The following is a 17,148-nucleotide window of genomic DNA, read 5'->3' as shown; positions in this document are numbered from 1 at the left end:
TAAGAAATCTGAAGTCTCGTTTAATATACTCTAAACCCAAAGGATGAAATTTCATAACATGATTGTTTAAGGGTAACCAATGAGTTAAAAATATTTATTTTCATTTTTATAACTATTGCCTACATACTGTAATAACTCGGTAACATAATGTATTTCTTTCTGTAACAAATGCCTAAAGAATATCCGGTAATGTGTCGCCAGAGGGCACCTTAAAATATTATTTGTTGAACAATCGACTATAAAATTATCTACAAAATTATGATACTGACGTCATAGGCATCTAAAATATTTTCAAGGAAGGGTGAACCTATTACAAAATATTTTTGAGGCAGGTTAACGGTGCCATCTCTAGTAAAAAAAAAAGCCAGACGGCAATTTCTTTGAGCATTTGACACGAAAACTATTGTATCTAGCTGGTACGCATGAGTATAAGGACTCGTGTGATTGGTACTTCACACTCGTGTCTTATACTAATTCATACTAGATAGATAAAATACGATAACACGTGACTCATTGATTCTTAAAATAACCCCGTATCATTCGACACCATCGTAGCGAATTATCCTGCAAAAAATATTATACCAATAATTTGTATAGGAGTGATCGACAATAATTAGTAGCAAGCCATTAGTCAATTACTCACAAGTATTTTTCACCATGAATTTGATTACCCAACTGCCACCATTGTTCACGCTTGTCTGGTATTTAACAGAAACCACATTTCCATCACCAGTAAAAGTCGCAGGATTATCCTAGAGAAGTAAAATTAAATTATTACCTCATGGTCAATTAGATTACACACACATACATATATATATATATATATATATTATTTTAATATATTTTTAGATAATTAAGAATCCAATAGCGCTACTCCTTACCCCTCCACAATAAGTTTCCCGGAGACTAGTTTCGCCTTCCGAATTAACGTCAGAAATTTGCAAGAAATCAGTTTCGCACGTTCCTGGCGATCCTAAATCGCAAACTGGAAACTCTAAAACAACTTTGTGTCCTATCGGAACACCGACTTCCCACGTGCATTCGGAATTATTGCGATAAATTAGTGGATACAGGGGTGACGTAAACGTGCCGTCATGATTGAACAACTTTCCACCACATCCCGGTCCTAAAATACATCAATTCGATTTAAAACATAGGAAACACTAATCGAAGTCTGCTTACGAAAATGTGTAATTACCTTTGTCGGTTGTGGTAAATGTTATATCGTAGTTTTGGAAATTGTGGTCAATCGAGGACCAAGAATTCAAACTGACCTTATTACCTGAACTGAAAATGGGATTTGGCGTGGTGGAACCACAAATGTTTGCCAACACTTTATCCCCAAAGTTTCCATCGTATACCTAACGAAAAAAAAAAGGAAAAATCAAAATTCATCCTTTCATCCTACACCAATTCGCTCTGTTAGATTTTGCGTCACAACTGGATGGTTCAGGTTCTTGATTATGTTCCTTACCTTTAACCCCGTGTTGTTGCAATGTATGCTATCGTACATATTAAACAGATTGAAATACAGAGAAATCGTGTAATTAACAGGAGCTGTTATGGTAAACCAACAATCCGTAAAGGAGCTGTGGTAAATGCGTCCTTGTTCTTGTGTGTAATTGCGATTACACGTGGCTGGACCGACACTTAACTTGAATCCTTTGTGAGGCTTTTGCTGAGTCGATGCACTTTTAAAAGTAACTTGAACTTGTTTGGTAGTGCTGCGAGAAGACAAAGGAAAGGGCGGGTTTATTGTTTATGAAAAAGTAAGTGTACAGTTAAAACAAATTTTCTATTTACCTGTAGTATTCGTGCGGTAACAAAGAACCGCAGTATTTATATGATGAGACAGGATAGCGATAACCCTGGAATAAAATTAGTGCAATTTAATTCGATTGGGAGATTCGTGTAAAGAAGTCAATGATCACGAATCATTGAATCTATCGTACTCACTAGTATCCTGTTAGTCTCGTGATTCTTTTCCCCGGTGAATATGAAATCTTCGCTAAGGCCTTCATTTACGAAATGACTTGTCTAATAAAAATAATGAATTATTAAAGGTTGTCATTTGGACGTTAATCAATCTAATCTACCTAATCTTTACGTACCGACGAGTCAATGATTTCCAGTTCGTCGAGGCTGCACATATCTGAAGCTTCCGTATCGAAATCATCAAAATGTATTTCGAGTTCTCTCCAACTGAAATAATATCTACCACGTTCAAGCTTAAAAGTCCAGCGACATCTGATACCAGGTGGATATGAATTTGGATATCCAGGAGACGTGAAGTTTATAGTCTCATTTTTCACAATGATTAATGGTGTTCCGCAAAGTGCTGAAATTTCGAAGGATCGTGAAAAACGTAGCATTAACGTAGTCTCTTGAAAGTTTTGAGAATAAAAAAATTAATTTTCGAAAATTCTTACGTTCCGTAGTGGTTATCGTGGCTGTGACTCCCTGACCCTCTATAATGCTATCGGTAACAAGTCTTATATACAGAGCGTTCGCTGACGAGGTGACAGGAAGAGGAATGTCATTCCCGCAATAACGGCCAATTAAATCTGCCATTGGTCCTCCTCCATCGCGAATCTGTGTTATAGAAATTAAACAATTCCGTTAATCAAAGTATTTATGTCTTTGAGGTACCTTTATAAATACATTAATATTCACAATCTTACTCACCTCAATAAAGTCCCCTGTGCACGGCTCATTCGTATTGGCTGTTGAGATATTTGTGGCATTTTTCAAATCCATACTGTTGAAGGTGAACTTAATGTTTTTCTGATAGTCATTACGTATGACCCAATGACAATCTAACAAAGATTCGTAAGTCGATTCGTTTTGTGTCTTAAACGCATACGAATTGTTGACATTAATTGATCCGCCACAATCCTTCCTGAATGAAATCTGCAAATTCATAAAATATTTGAAATTCGCAGCTTCGAGATTAAATATAAAATAGTTTACGAAGAATAAACAATCGTCCATACGGTTGCAGTAAATCCATCAAAATGATTACTGTAATCAGACAAGAAGTCGACTTTCATCCACCTACTGTGGTCCGAAATGACCGGCTTGTTGAATTTTATATTTCCGCAAAACGTGCCCAAACGTCGTTCCTCCAATCCTACGTAAATAGCAACGAAATCGAATGCACATCTGAAATCGTTTAGAAAGAATTGTTAAATAAGTACATAAAAAGAGAATACAATTATAAAATGAAAAAAAAGCTCAATGTTGCAGATTCACCTAGAACTGTACTCGACATTGAATTTTTCAAATCTTAGTACAACAATTTGTCCAAGAGGAGCAGTTATGTTCCATATGCACCTCATACCACCGAAATACGCGTCACCATTCATCAGTGGACTGATAGTTCCTGGTTGCGTTATCTCACCTCCGCAGTCTGCGTCACGTTATTAAGATGCATCAGTTACACAAGGCACAATTATTTGAAATTATTGTTATCCCCATTCAAAAGAGTGAAAGTCCACTTTACCAAATAGATGATACTTGAACTCGAATCCTTTGCTCTGCCGATAATGATCCGCTTGAAAAATGATTTCCATTTTCCGGTATGATCTTTGAATCGGTGGTCTATTTGAACCGCACCAGACGTTGTTTGACGAGAAGTGAAAACGGTGCAAATTGATGGTGACATTATCAAAATCACAAATTCCACCTGCGTTTATAAGCAGAAAAAAAGAACCTTAGTCCCGTACGAAGTGAGTAATTGTTTTTTTAATTTTTAATTCGACCTTACCCTCCAGCTGAAAATCTGTAAATTGCACAAGGATTTCTTTTTTCGGTGCCACAATCGTGTAGTTGCAGAACATATTATTGGAATACGCAATTGGATATCCCGGTGACGTCACGTACTGAACTCTACCGGTTGCCTCGAAGACGCCACCGCAATTGACTTCCCAGCGAGCGTGAAAGCCGTCGCCCTGGATCGCGTTGTTTGAGCGAAACAAAACTTTCATTCTGTTCGATGTGGAATTGAATGGCAACGGCATGTTGCGACCACATACTTTGCCAAGATCCACCCAAGATTCAATACCCGTTGTTATATTAGCACGCCAGTCAAACGCCTAAGAGCAGCGTGATAAAATAAAGCAAGGTAAATAGATGCTACGCAGAGGAACGACAGTATTAAAGAAAAATTATTCTGCTCTACCTGAACATAGTCGTTTTCGCAATTATTACTGTTTTCCAAATAAAATCGGTCGATGAAGAACAATCCAATATGGTAACCAGGATCAGCATTAATTTCCCACGTGCACTCCGCGTTATTCGAATACGGATGAGGGAAGCTGAAATAAGTTTATCGATTAATTAACCTTTCTTTTTTTATTTTCTTCACGTCTATGGATACCGTACTTCGGAGATGCCAGATCTCTGCTACGGTCACTCAAAGATCCTCCGCAACCGTGATTCAGTGCCTCCAATCTGAACTTGAAGTCGCCGGTAGCCTCTGTAGCGTAATACTCGATCCAAAGTTGATTACGTTGTGACGTCAGATTCGTGAATTCGCTCAAGTCTCCACAAATTTTGCGGATTACCGGAGACATAGATCCACCATTTCTGTGACGTGTTCAGACGTAAGGATGAGCAATGAAAATTTCTTGAAATCAATCTATTAGAATACTACTACCGTAGATACGTACCTGACAATTATGTAATTATAGTCACAGTTGCCAAGACTCAATCGTTCAAAATACATGGTAATGGTATCCCCATTGTCTGGATATGAAGCGTGCCAGGCGCATTCTATTGGATAAGTAAGATTCCTTGGTGCTTCGACGGAATCGGATGGACCCCTCAATACGCCACCACAGTGGTGCCACTTGTATGTAATATTGAATCGAGAATAATTTCCTTTACGATATGTATTTGGGATATTAACCTAGAAATTAATTTATGGCAATTAACCAATTTCATTCGTCATTAAATTATTACTGCTTTATTTGATATTACCTTCAGAGTATTTATTAACGATGGACTTCGAGCTCTGATCGGTACAGTCATGTTTCCACAGATGTAGGCAACAGGCCCATTGTCATCTAAATAAATAATTTTAAAATGACCTTAATTCATATAGTAATCATCACGTTTTATCATGTCATTGACTGTGCTTACCTTCCAAACGAACATTCAATAGGCTATTCTGACAGGTATGACTGGGAAGGTGCCAAAAATCTATACTCCCAGTGACGACAATTGCCAAAGTTCTGTGGTGTAATTGCTCGAAATTCAAGGTGTCATTTGGTGCATACAGCATCCATTTGCAATATAATGATATTCCATCGTAAACGTCTCTAGAAGGCTCACGTAAAGTTCCCTCGGAATTAACTATCATTCCTCCGCAAGCTACGAACGCCGTATATTATTACAAGCCGTCTTCTTGGGCGATTTCATTTAAATAAATGTTTGTTTAAATTCCAAAATCCCAAATAAACTTACGAGCCGGAGCTTCGATGTTATATTCAAGTTTAAAGGCTTCTAAAGTATTATCTCTGGACCAATAGGCTATCATCATAACGTCACTGGAACTTGATATTCGACTTCCGGTATCATTCACTTTCAGGGACTTTATATTATGTCTAGACCCTTTATAATTGTAAAACTGAAATAATAAGGAGAAAAAACAAATTTTCATTTTGACAAAAAAGTAAAATGAATTTCAAATGTAAATTACAAAATTACCTGCATACTTATTATATTCGTAAACCGCGACCATGCGGAAACTTTCAAATCCAAAACTTTCACTACTATGTGGTAACCTATGGGTGCAGTGATTACCCATGTACAATAACTGAAAAATATGAGATTAATGTCCAATTGAAAGAAAAATTTCGTCATATTTGAAAAACAAAAATATTCACCGTCCGCCCTGTCTGCTGAATGGATATCCAGGGGACTCGATAAAGCCATGCATACCCGTTAGGTGACCTCCGCAACCTTTTGAAAATTCAATTTTTTAAATTGAAGCATCTAAAACGATAAATGATGACATAAAGTAAACATCCCAGTACCGAATCCCTGTACCACTCGTAGGAGACTATATTTGCGTCTCTTTCGTACACGCGGTGGCTCCCAATATTGGTGCCTGATACTGGATGCAAGGTTCTGGGATGTTTACCTCAATTGATCAATATTTTTTACGAACCTGCATAGTGAGATGTGAAATTTATACTGAACCCTCTGTAAGATCTATGATTGTTCGTATCGCTCTTGAACCTAATCAGGACATGATTCGATATCGTTTCAATGACATCAGGAATTTCGTTGCCGCAATATGATCGATTTTGACGCACTTGAAAATAAATAAAATATATATACATATATATATATATATAAATAATAGAGTTACTCGAGCTAGATAAAAGTTCAAGGAACTCTGATACGTTGAAATTTCTTAAGAAAATATATATAACGCAAGGGAATGACCTGAACGTCTGAGTTCTGAAAATCCCAGGCAATTCTGATAAGAAAAAGAGGTAGGAGAAAATATTTGCAAAGCGGAATTTGCAAATATCTCGCGATTTTTACTGCCAAGACATTGTTGAATTATGATGCACTCGTGGAATTAACTGATAACGAGATGCGTCTCAGATTGGACGTGAAACTATTTTGTCGTGATATAAAAAAAAAAGTTTTAAAAAACATTTAAAGCAAAGTTAATTAATCATCTCTAGATTATCGTGTCTTGCGAATTTCCTCGTGTAAATTTCATAGACTTCCTAAGGTTTCGTATAAAGTCCGTTGCGTCGGTGGCGCCATGAATGCAAGTGGCGGTTGAAGAAAGGAAAGCGCTTGAATTCCAGGCAGCACACGCGTCTATTGAATTCCGAGTAAAAGCAAAGATCCCGAGAATCTGTTGACGGAATGTTGTGTTTACTGGCAGATTTGAGTTACGAGCCTCTTATAAAGGACACGGACCTTACGCTAGTTGCCCAGTATTATTGGCGCTTCTATGGTACCAAGATATCCAAGGAAAATATATAGAGAGAAAGAGGTGGAAGAATTGAAAGATATTTTGGAATAACAGTTATTGCTACAGTTGGTGTCCACGGGAAGTTCTCTTGAAGTTTTTAACAATGCGGTAAGCAACGCTACTGGACGCTGATCGAGTGACGAAATTTTGAAATAATCTTTGGTTACAATTAGCTTGAAAAATTATTTTTTTTAAACTTAGTTTTTGGACCGTCGCCACGGTACTTCTAGTCGTGGGACTAGTGATTACCGATGTGTCGGCTAGGAAATCCAATCGGGACAGAAAGACAGCTAAAACTGGAAAGCAGAAGCAGAATGATTTTCATGCAAGTCGGCAGAAAGAGTGAGTCTATAGATTTTGTATCACTTTGATGTTTTGCTGTAAGATGTGGCGTTTTGTATTAGTTTCTGTGTATTCCGTAGAGAACGAGTCGATGAGGTCTTGAAAAGGGAAAAGAAAGCAAAGCAGATTCTTCATTCGAAAGAGAGAAAGAGACGTTCGATCGAAGATAAAGAACCAACGTACGAGAGAAAAGAACATCTGGCTGTTACAAAAGATACCGAACCACCAGTAGATAAGGAGCAAAGTTCAGGGAAAAGTGAAGTCAAGCAGGTTGACCACCAATTACGGAATAGGAAGACGGAAACGCACGAGAAATTTGTAAAAGTTGAGAAACTACGAAAGTCCAAGACGATTGTGGAGGACGCACTGGGTGGCACTGAAGATTATTTACCAAATGGCCAAAAACCTGTGGGGAAGAGAAATTTGGAAAAACCTTCGAAAACTGACAAACCCGACACTCGGCCCGAGGTACAGGTTGTGCGTTCGAGTTTGAAGAAAGATAAGGGAAAAAGTGAAAAATCTAAAGTAACCAAAAAGGATGAAACTACAGAGGTCGAGGAGGAAGCCATTGAGGCAGTTAAAACTGTGGTGGAAAGAATGAAAGACAAAGAAATGGAAGAAAGCTCATGCGTGGATGGTGACTTTACGTGTAATGACGAGGTGGAGGTTAAAAATTCAAAAAAATCCACTTGCAACGAGAATGTTATGCAAGAACGGGTCCAGAAGGAAGATGTAGAAGAATTTGAGAACTGTACAAAAAGTTTAAAATCCAAAAGAGATAAATACACTGAGAAGAAGCAAAAAGAACGCTGCAAGTCTTAATGAAATTGAACGAATGGCTGTTTTCAAGAATAAAAAGTATTCTCGAATCCTAATGTAGTTGGCAGTATAAGGATTTGAAGAGATCCTTCATATTTACAACACATTTTTTAAATTGATAATTCCCTAAAAAAATGTTACCTTAGCTCCATTAGCTAATGTACATAATGTGGAAGAAGAAGCAACAATAAGTTTATACCAACCCAAAATCATTTCGGCTTCTCAATGTCCTTATAAAATTTTATTGATAATAAATAATATACTTACTGCTACTGTTGAAAGGGGATTCCTCAATAATCTCAACATGATCCTGCGTATTGCAATTATCGTAATGCGGCAAATCAATATCTAGGAAATTCAACTTGTAATTGAAGTCCTCCGGTTGCTCGAGGATCCACTCGCACGTTTGATTTGTACTATAAGTATTCGGATAATTAGGTGAACTTATAACACCATTTTTGTTACGAATGATTCCACCACAGACTTCTGCAAGAGCCACATTTTTTGTGAAAATACAACGATTAGTCTCTTGATAAAAAATTAATGTATTTTGAAGATACTCACCCCCACTGGCGATGTAAGCCTTGAACCCATTCTTCGGATCTACCAACTCAGTGTAGAAATGAACGTATAAACTATTTCCGGTCGATGTAATACTGCTAGGTGCCACGTCTGAACAGTAGCGATCTACTAAGCCAGAAATTTCGGTTCCGCCGTCTCGAACCTCTACGTACTCTTTTTCACAGCTGAAAAGAATTGCGTAATGTAGAATAATTATGTTTAAAGGCGTATTAAAATAATTATTAACCTTAAGGGCACGTGCGTGAGTACGTGACATTATAGTATTTTTTAAAATGTAAATAACTTTTACTTTATGCTATTGGACAGATCAAATCTGTCGATAAAATGAATAGCTAGACGTTCTCCAGCCGGTGCCAAGAATGTCCAAATACATTCAGAAAATGGCGGTGGGATATTTGGATAATTCGGTGATGATATCTCAAACCGATTTTGATCCTTCGACATAATGACTCTCTCGCCACAATCCAGTCCAACTTCTCTGTATTTCGGGAAGAAACAATTTAATAAATAATTACGGTGCAGCAACTGTATAGTTAAAATGAAATTGGTACAAACTTGTAGGTCAGCTTAAATGTTGAGATCTGATTGTATCCTACATGCTTCACATATAATTGATTTCCAGTTGTTTGAAGAGACGAGATTGGAGTGTTGCCACAAAACTTTCCTTTGTCCAAAATTGGTGACGTGTCAGATCCACCATTTTTCAACTGCAAACATCCATCCAAATAAAATATTATGAATTAATGAATCAGTGAAAATATTGGAAAAAGAATTTTTAAATTACCATTAAAAATGTTTCCCCGCATTTTCCGTCACTCTTAGGAGGTATGGATATTTCATTAATTGTAATGTTTATTCTTCTTCCTGGTCTCACAGTGACGTTCCATTGACATCTCAACCATGCAATATTGGGGCTAGTGTTATTAGAATTGACCTCGATGACACCGTTGGGTGCAGTTAACACACCGCCGCACTCTATCAATCCCGAAAATCAAAAGATGCAGATTCCATTCGAAAATATACAAATGTACTGAACTTACTTTCGTATACGGCCGCTTGGAATCCAGTCCTATTATTATAGACATCCGACACAAATTGAACCTTCATCAGATTTGTTCCACGAATTTCAGATCTCGTAGCATTTTTCAAGCAATATCTGTTATTCAAGGACCAATCGCCACTTTCAGAAAGTTCACCAGTCATTGTGTAAACAGCAACGTAATCCCATAGGCAGGTAGAACTTTCCTCGAGATCCATGTGATTGAAGTACATAATCAAATGAGTTCCCGGTGGACTTTCGAAAATCCAGTTGCAAACGAGATTCCCAGCATATCCATTTGGATATCCCGGAGACTCGAAAGTATACGTTTTTTTTCCTATTTCAGAGAACGAAATCACGTCCGAGCAATTGGATGCTGCAAGGAGAAGAATTGAATTACTTTTTCAGTTTTCACAAGTCTACAACAAGATCCACTTACGAGGCAGGGACGATGGTCCTTTGGGTACCTGAAGCCATTCGAGAAGGAAGGAACTACCACTGAACAGATAATTATTGGACATTTTAATATAAGCCATATTACTGCTTGTGGTTACGTGCTCCGGTAATTCCAAGCCGCATTCATCTAGTAACTCTGGAGCATCACTATCATACCCATCGTAAATCTATAAAAGATGAAAATCATCGCATGAACATTTTTGTAATTAAAAAAAAAATATTTTATATAAAAGTCCAAAATAATTACCAACAACTGACTATTGCAACCATAATGATCTTTTTCCAGGTGAAAATCAAGGAAGTTTATTCTAATGATATATCCATCATCCACGGTAACTCGCCAGGTATGTGATTGAGCCTTTAGGTAAAGTTTTGGATACATCGGAGAAGAAATCTTTCCACTTACTCCATGAATATCATTACCATGTAACAAGCTATACTCCGCGACAAATCCTTTGTTGGAGCCAAGTTCGTCGCTTCGGAATTTAATCCAAAGACTCGCGTTCGCCACGAGGCTCGGACTACTGTTGCCGCACCAGAAACCAAGGATCTTGCCGCTGCCATCGTTTTCACGCACCTCCAAATAGTCCATTCCGCATTCATTACTTTCCGCAAGATCAAAGTCATCCACATTAAAGCTAATTCGATTTCCTGGCGAGGTATTAATTATCCAAACGCACTCCACGTTCTTTGGATAACTGTTTGGATATCCTGGTGACGATATCGTACCGTGCTCAGACGTATAGTTACCGCCGCAAGCTAAAAATAAAATCGATGTCATTCAACCGTATCAGCCGACTGTTTCTGTAATTAGACAATTTTTAAAACCTGTATTGAGAACAGAGTAAAAAGCGGAAAAGTGATTATCCACGGCATCAAACGACGATGCCAAATGTATAGTCAGTGCGTTTCCTTGACTGGTGATTGGTGCTGGTACTTTGGTACCACAGAATGTACGCAAACTTTGTCCGTCCACGGAATCACCTTCGTATACTTGAACATTATTGTATTCACAGTCAGTAGAACCGTAATTTTGATCCACATCCAGATGTGTAAATGTCAATGTCACGTGATCATCTGCAGAGATGACGGATCGTTAAAAATAATGAATACCGATGAAATAATGAAAAATAAATATACTTTACCAAGATTCTTAGCTATTATGTACCACGTGCAATTCGCATACCCGAGTAAGCCTACTGCCGAGGACAGTGTTATTACACCTTGATCATCTGTCACTATTCTTGCACCACAAGCTACCATGTATGATGCTTTAAAACCTTTTGTCGATATGTATCTGTCACTTTCCATTAGAACTAACATTTCGTTACTGGTAGACACAATAGACGGTGGTAGCTCATTTCCACAAAATTTACCAAGCACCGGAGCTTCGGTAGTTGGACCATCGAAAATCTGTATGATAAAAAAGAAAATGGAAATCTTGCAAATACTGCAGAACTCAGAATTAAAGAGAAACGTGGATTTTGTACCTTGACGTAGTCGTCAGTGCAGTTTCTCGTACTTTCAAAATCAAAATCAAGGAAAGTCAAATTCACTAGATGATTAACGTCCACCTGAATGAGCCACTCGCAATGCTGATTCTTCGGATAATTATTCGGATAATTAAGCGAATGGATGGCGCCAACTTGACCCGAGAACCTTCCGCCGCATTGAATCGGGACCGTCCTATAACGCGCTTTGAAACCACGTCCGCCGTACAGGTAATCCGAATGAAATTTCATAAACATTTTGTTTCCGGTACTGGTGTAAACAGTCTTGATGGTTGTGTGACACAATTCAGCTATTTGCGGTGCCGTTTGGTCGACGCCATTGTAAAGCTGTATCTTGTCCGCGAAGCAAGACATTCTTTTCTCCGTATCAACGTCCTCGAACGTAATCTCAATACTGTGTAACTGATCGACCTCGATCAACCACTCGCAGTCAACATTTTCCGGATAGCCCTTTGGATATCCTGGTGACGTAATGAATCCATACGGTTTTTTTAAACGCTTGCTACATCCATTAATAACCCACTCCAGCCGGAAGCCTTTACGAGCGGTGGTGAAGTCAGTGATGAAGTTTACGAAAACCTGATTTTCAGTGGACGAGATGAGACGCGGAATTTTCTCGACATCACAAAATGTTCCAAGCTCTCTATTAGGGGTGTCGTCTTCACCTTCTTTGATCACAACCCGATCAAAGCGGCAAGAATCGTCAAACGGTACCTCCATCTCAAAATCGAAAAAGGTTATGTTCACTTTGTTTCCGATTGGAACATCAATCCTCCAGGTGCAATTGGCTGAGTGCGGATAGTTCTCGGGATAATTCGGGGACTCGATCACACCAGAAAATCCGCGTAATGTATTGTCACATCCTGTTGATAGGATTATATACATCAATCAGTCATCATTAATCAATACTCTACTTTATGCTGTAATAAAATTTCTGCGCACTTACCGGTCTTGAACCTCATGAAGAATCCTCGAAGATTGTCCGAATAATCAGAACGGAACTTGATAGTCATGATGTTGGACGTTGAATTGATCACTAAAGGATGCTCCGTTCCACAGTAACGCATTGAACTCTTACTTTGGTATTCCGTACCGTCGAATACCTCGACGTAGTCCAATCGGCAATTATATGTAGATTCCAGTTCGAAATCTACTATATGTAGCTGGATGAAGCTTCCTTCGGAAACTGTTATCTGCCATAGGCAATCGGCATTCATATGATACGGTTCAGGATAATAAGGCGAAGTAAACTCTCCGCTGGATCCTTTTAACTCTCCGCCGCATCCTGGATAAAAATTAACATACGAGAATGAGTACTGATTTTATACATATTGCTAGGTTCTATTTGTTGAAGAAGAAAAAAAAGAGCTACAAGATTACCCGTAATCTTGCTTTCCCACTGTATACTGAAACCACTACGAGTCACTGTACCGTCCGATACAAATTTGAGATAAAGCTGGTTAGTGAAACTTGTGATTTCATCGGGTAGCTGCTCGTTACAGTACTTGCCAAAAAGTGGAGAAGTCGCGGATCCACCGTTTCTGTGGTAAAAGAAAATTCAATTTTGGTTTCACGAGGAATGTCAGTATTTCAACGCGAGAATGACTCTCTCTTTCTATATATATATTGTTCACCTGACTTCCAAATAATCAAAGTAACACGACGAGTATCCCTCCAAAAGAAAACTTTCCCGCTTAAGTGTGATTTTCTGTCCACGTGGCACTTCGATTATCCAAATGCAGTTTTTGCTCGTTGGATAATTGTTAGGATAGTTTGGCGATCTTATCACTCCGTTCGATTTATAATAATGTCCGCCACATACTTTGCTCGCGTCCAAGAATACGTATGAGGCGACAAATCCCTCTCTCCTGATAGCCCAGTCCGAATGAAAAATAATAGTCATCGTTCGCTCTTGAGTTACCAACATAGGAGGAACGTGAGAACCGCAATATCTGTAATTATGTACAAATTTATAATCTATACAATACCAAATAACGGAAAAGTGAATTCCATTAGGAAGTTCACATACCTTCCTATGAAATTTGTTTCATCTGATTGTGAGTCTGATGCATTTTGAAATACTAAAACATAATCATTCTCGCAATTTCTATGGAATTCCAGATTGAATGTCGTCCATGTAAGTTGAACCACGTGTCCAACCGGAGCTTGAATTACCCACGTGCAGTCGTCGTCATTTGCATAAGTCCCATCTTCATTTGGGGTCTGGATAACCCCAGTCAGTCCTTTGTAAATACCTCCACATCCTAGGAAAAATAATTTTAAAAAAATGTCACAGTTTACCTGGAAACAGAGAAAGCTTTTGACAATTAGACACATACTGGTATCAATGGTAGTGTAGCTGGCGTTGAACCCTTTATGTTGTGTACTGTAGTCCGAAACGAACTTCAGATACAAGTAATTGTGAGTGGAGTAAATTGGGTTATTAGGTATCGTCTGTTTGTTCTTACAGTACTTTCCAATCTGAGTAGAATTTTCATTATCGCCATCGTGAATTTCCAAATAGTCGAAAACACAATTATCGAAGATAGAAGATTCGATATCAAGGTCGTGTATCGTAAGTTCTATGGATTTTCCAGGCGGCTGAGCAATCTCGTACACGCAAGTTATTGAGGCGGGATAAGGTTTTGGATAATACGGCGATTTTAGATTTCCCGTAGGTTCTGTGAATTCACCACCACATGCAGTTTCGTATCTCAAACGGAAACTTTTTTCAGTGAATCCTAAACTCAATTTGTATCTGATCAGAACTACATTCGTATCTGTTGTAATCGAATGTGGCAATTGATTGCGGCAGTGTCGACCGGATGAAGGATAGTCTGTGGTAGGACCGTAATAAACCTAAAAAAAATCAAATGACGCATTAATAATTATGTTAAGAAATATCTGTCGTATGGTTAAAAAAATTGGTTCAATTCATTTACTTCAACGTAATTGAGAACACAAGAATATGATTCTCCCAGATCAAACGTTATCCACGTGATCTTGATTCGTTCTCCCTGCGGAAGCTGTATCTTCCAATCACAAAACATAGAAAACTCGTAATTCAAAACATGTTGTGGTGATGAAATTTCACCTTTACTTGACGTATAAACTCCACCGCATCCTGGCGTACCTGAGATAAAATAGAAAAATAAAATGTAATCTATCCTTGTACGATATATCAATATAAATTAAAGTTTACCCTCAATACTGGAAAATGTCACGTGGAATCCATTGTCCTGTATGCTCCCATCGGAATGGAAATGAAGAGTCGTCCTATATTCATTGGTAATCAGCGGAGATGGTGTCGTGTGATTACAATATCTTGCAAGTGATTTCGTTTCGTCCATACCATTTAAGAACTTAAAAGATCAGTAGATAACATCAATATACTTCATCCATAAGATAATTATATATCACTATTCTTACTTCAAGATAATCCTTCTCGCAGGTGGGACCTTCTTGAATCATCATCAACGCGAAGTGGAATTGGATTCTGCGTCCCGGGCTGACACTGATCCTCCAATAACAATCTCTATTGGGGGGATACTTTCCTGGTAGTCCTGGTGACATAATAGAGCCGCTGTCCGCAGATATTTCCCCACCGCAAACCGGTTCTATTGAGTTCCATTCCAGAGTGAATCCACTATGGGATGTGGAATGGTCGGAACGGAACCACAGATAGAGTGCATTATGGGAAGAGATGATGTTTCCGTCATTAGGTAAATTGTTGCCGCAGTAACGACCTTTTAAAGGATAAGCAACAGTTCGACCGTCGTTTATCTTTGAAATAAAATATCATGTAAATCATGTATTTATAATTAGTATAGAAATACATAACGAATACTTAATATTCTTTACCTGAAGAAAATCGTACGAGCACTCCGGCGATGGTTCCAGGTTGAAGGCAGTGAATGTCACGTTAAGGACTAAAGACTCGTTGGTCAGGAGAATCCAAAGGCAACTCTGCAATGGCTGATAGACGTTATCGTTCACAGGGAATTGCAATGTCCCGGAAGGATCGCGCAGGAGTCCGCCGCAATTTTGTCGCGGGGTTTCGCATCGTGGCCCTGAGAAACTTGTTGTGCAAACGCAAGTCTCGGCTCCTGCGTCGGAGACTCTGCAAGTGCCGCTATTTTTGCAAGGATTTGGATTACACAATTCGATCGCGGTATCGCACCTTCTTCCTGGAGAATAAAAATACATCAGCGATACCCAGACGGGTGTAACGTAATATTAGGATCTTTCCTTTTCCTCTAGGACCTCACCGGTAAATCCAGGATTACATCTACAGACGTAATCGTGGAATCCACGAGGGGAACAGGTGCCGTGAATACAAGGATTGCTTGCGCATTCCGTCATGTCCTCTGTAATAGAACCCTGGATGCAACCTCGAGGACCTATTCCATTTCCGTGATATCCTACAGGACATTGACATCCCAGGAGATATTCCGAATTCGTAGGGGATTTAATGCATTGGGCCAATGGGTGGCAGCCGCCATTATTAAGACATGCATCAACAAATGTACATGATATTCCGTCTCCTGTGTATCCTGGAGGACAGGGTTGACAGAACCTGGAACCCTGAAACATCGGAAGTCCAGAACGACGTGGACAGATTTTTCTTTTTTTTTAATTAATAAATATCGTAACGCTCTTTACCATGGTGTTGATACATTGCACGCGGGGTGTAATACTGCAGCCGCCATTGTTAGTGGCACACTCGTCAATATCCGCACAGTAGTGGCCGTTTCCGGTATATCCAGCAGGGCACGGGCCGCAATGAAATGAACCAGGAACGTTAATGCATTGTACCAACGGACTCACAGAACATGCTGGTCTCTTTCCTTGACATTCGTCAACATCCTTTGTACAAGCTGGACCAGACCCATCGGATTCCCATCCCTGTTTTTCAAATATTTTCCAATCAGACAATGATGACTCATTTCATCTTTTTCTTTTTTTAATATCATCCTCTTCACGATGATAAAGCTTACTTGATCGCATATGCAGGTGTAGCCAAGTGGAGTTCCAGGTTTGTTAATACAGTTACCGTGACCGCACATTTCATTAGAATTTTGCATATTGCAATCATTGGTCTTTCTCGTGCAATGTTGACCCCACCAGCCTATGGTACAAACGCATCTAAAATATTAATAAAAAAAACGTTAAACTAAGTGTTACTATAAAACGCCTCGTGTCAATCCGAGTAAAAAAAATGTACCGGTATCTTCCAGGTAAATTCTCACAGGTAGCGCCATTTTGACAGCCCAAGTCGGTCCCAGCAAAATTCGCACACTCGTTGACGTCATTTGCACAGACTGGTCCCTATTGATATATATGTATATTTTTTTAAAGTCAAAACGAAGATAATGAAATTGGAAGCGGGGGGGGGGGGG

The 17,148-nt window shown here is 38.8% G+C and overlaps 2 protein-coding genes and 1 long non-coding RNA gene across 4 annotated transcripts in view; 2 read left to right on the top strand and 1 right to left on the bottom strand.

The window, feature by feature from the left end:
- Window positions 1–65: 65 nt before the first annotated feature.
- LOC107265109 (cubilin) overlaps window positions 66–17,148 on the bottom strand; it is an 18,278-nt gene continuing 1,195 nt past the window's right edge. The window contains exons 6-52 of the mRNA XM_015734165.2: window positions 16,974–17,077; window positions 16,747–16,894; window positions 16,412–16,654; window positions 16,018–16,333; window positions 15,611–15,936; window positions 15,179–15,532; window positions 14,952–15,111; window positions 14,692–14,882; window positions 14,089–14,608; window positions 13,779–14,013; window positions 13,384–13,701; window positions 13,130–13,290; window positions 12,696–13,034; window positions 11,729–12,612; window positions 11,384–11,651; window positions 11,067–11,315; window positions 10,486–10,997; window positions 10,222–10,405; window positions 9,784–10,158; window positions 9,528–9,718; window positions 9,299–9,450; window positions 9,033–9,221; window positions 8,726–8,907; window positions 8,429–8,647; window positions 6,173–6,319; window positions 5,889–5,964; window positions 5,710–5,818; window positions 5,467–5,629; window positions 5,143–5,373; window positions 4,981–5,066; window positions 4,671–4,909; window positions 4,384–4,587; window positions 4,181–4,316; window positions 3,767–4,094; window positions 3,503–3,685; window positions 3,253–3,409; window positions 2,994–3,162; window positions 2,686–2,910; window positions 2,430–2,592; window positions 2,112–2,338; window positions 1,957–2,037; window positions 1,804–1,868; window positions 1,475–1,724; window positions 1,199–1,361; window positions 882–1,126; window positions 644–752; window positions 66–564 (exon numbers count right to left, since the gene is read on the bottom strand). Of these exons, the coding sequence (XP_015589651.1) occupies window positions 563–564; window positions 644–752; window positions 882–1,126; window positions 1,199–1,361; window positions 1,475–1,724; window positions 1,804–1,868; window positions 1,957–2,037; window positions 2,112–2,338; window positions 2,430–2,592; window positions 2,686–2,910; window positions 2,994–3,162; window positions 3,253–3,409; window positions 3,503–3,685; window positions 3,767–4,094; window positions 4,181–4,316; window positions 4,384–4,587; window positions 4,671–4,909; window positions 4,981–5,066; window positions 5,143–5,373; window positions 5,467–5,629; window positions 5,710–5,818; window positions 5,889–5,964; window positions 6,173–6,319; window positions 8,429–8,647; window positions 8,726–8,907; window positions 9,033–9,221; window positions 9,299–9,450; window positions 9,528–9,718; window positions 9,784–10,158; window positions 10,222–10,405; window positions 10,486–10,997; window positions 11,067–11,315; window positions 11,384–11,651; window positions 11,729–12,612; window positions 12,696–13,034; window positions 13,130–13,290; window positions 13,384–13,701; window positions 13,779–14,013; window positions 14,089–14,608; window positions 14,692–14,882; window positions 14,952–15,111; window positions 15,179–15,532; window positions 15,611–15,936; window positions 16,018–16,333; window positions 16,412–16,654; window positions 16,747–16,894; window positions 16,974–17,077 (10,578 nt within the window). The 3' untranslated portion in view covers window positions 66–562. The remainder of the gene's footprint in view (window positions 565–643; window positions 753–881; window positions 1,127–1,198; window positions 1,362–1,474; window positions 1,725–1,803; window positions 1,869–1,956; window positions 2,038–2,111; window positions 2,339–2,429; window positions 2,593–2,685; window positions 2,911–2,993; window positions 3,163–3,252; window positions 3,410–3,502; window positions 3,686–3,766; window positions 4,095–4,180; window positions 4,317–4,383; window positions 4,588–4,670; window positions 4,910–4,980; window positions 5,067–5,142; window positions 5,374–5,466; window positions 5,630–5,709; window positions 5,819–5,888; window positions 5,965–6,172; window positions 6,320–8,428; window positions 8,648–8,725; window positions 8,908–9,032; window positions 9,222–9,298; window positions 9,451–9,527; window positions 9,719–9,783; window positions 10,159–10,221; window positions 10,406–10,485; window positions 10,998–11,066; window positions 11,316–11,383; window positions 11,652–11,728; window positions 12,613–12,695; window positions 13,035–13,129; window positions 13,291–13,383; window positions 13,702–13,778; window positions 14,014–14,088; window positions 14,609–14,691; window positions 14,883–14,951; window positions 15,112–15,178; window positions 15,533–15,610; window positions 15,937–16,017; window positions 16,334–16,411; window positions 16,655–16,746; window positions 16,895–16,973; window positions 17,078–17,148) is intronic.
- On the top strand, window positions 6,798–8,442 carry LOC107265116 (DNA ligase 1). 2 transcript variants are annotated; one of them, XM_015734190.2, is made up of 3 exons: window positions 6,798–7,108; window positions 7,202–7,342; window positions 7,405–8,442. In XM_015734190.2, exons 1-3 carry the CDS (start codon window positions 7,104–7,106, stop codon window positions 8,162–8,164), a joined length of 906 nt encoding a protein of 301 aa, XP_015589676.1. In that variant the 5' UTR covers window positions 6,798–7,103; the 3' UTR covers window positions 8,165–8,442. The 2 variants fall into 2 exon arrangements, with proteins under 2 accessions (XP_015589676.1, XP_015589677.1); XM_015734191.2 differs by having other exon boundaries at window positions 6,806–7,108; window positions 7,423–8,442.
- Window positions 9,408–10,663, top strand: LOC112494004. The gene is made up of 3 exons (XR_003059072.1): window positions 9,408–9,568; window positions 10,129–10,440; window positions 10,525–10,663. It is a non-coding gene; the product is annotated as an uncharacterized LOC112494004 (long non-coding RNA).

This window comes from Cephus cinctus, unplaced genomic scaffold (assembly GCF_000341935.2).
Source record: "Cephus cinctus unplaced genomic scaffold, Ccin1 Ccin1_scaffold0215, whole genome shotgun sequence".
Lineage (NCBI taxonomy): Eukaryota > Metazoa > Arthropoda > Insecta > Hymenoptera > Cephidae > Cephus > Cephus cinctus.
The sequence above is the reverse complement of the archived record's forward strand: the minus strand, read 5'-3'. Positions and strand labels throughout refer to the sequence as shown.

Bases quoted from the DNA above. Each gene is read 5' to 3' on its own strand.
- LOC107265116 (XM_015734190.2), top strand. The intron at 7,343-7,404 runs GTGAGTCTATAG...GTTTTGTATTAG, and splicing joins CATGCAAGTCGGCAGAAAGA to TTTCTGTGTATTCCGTAGAG.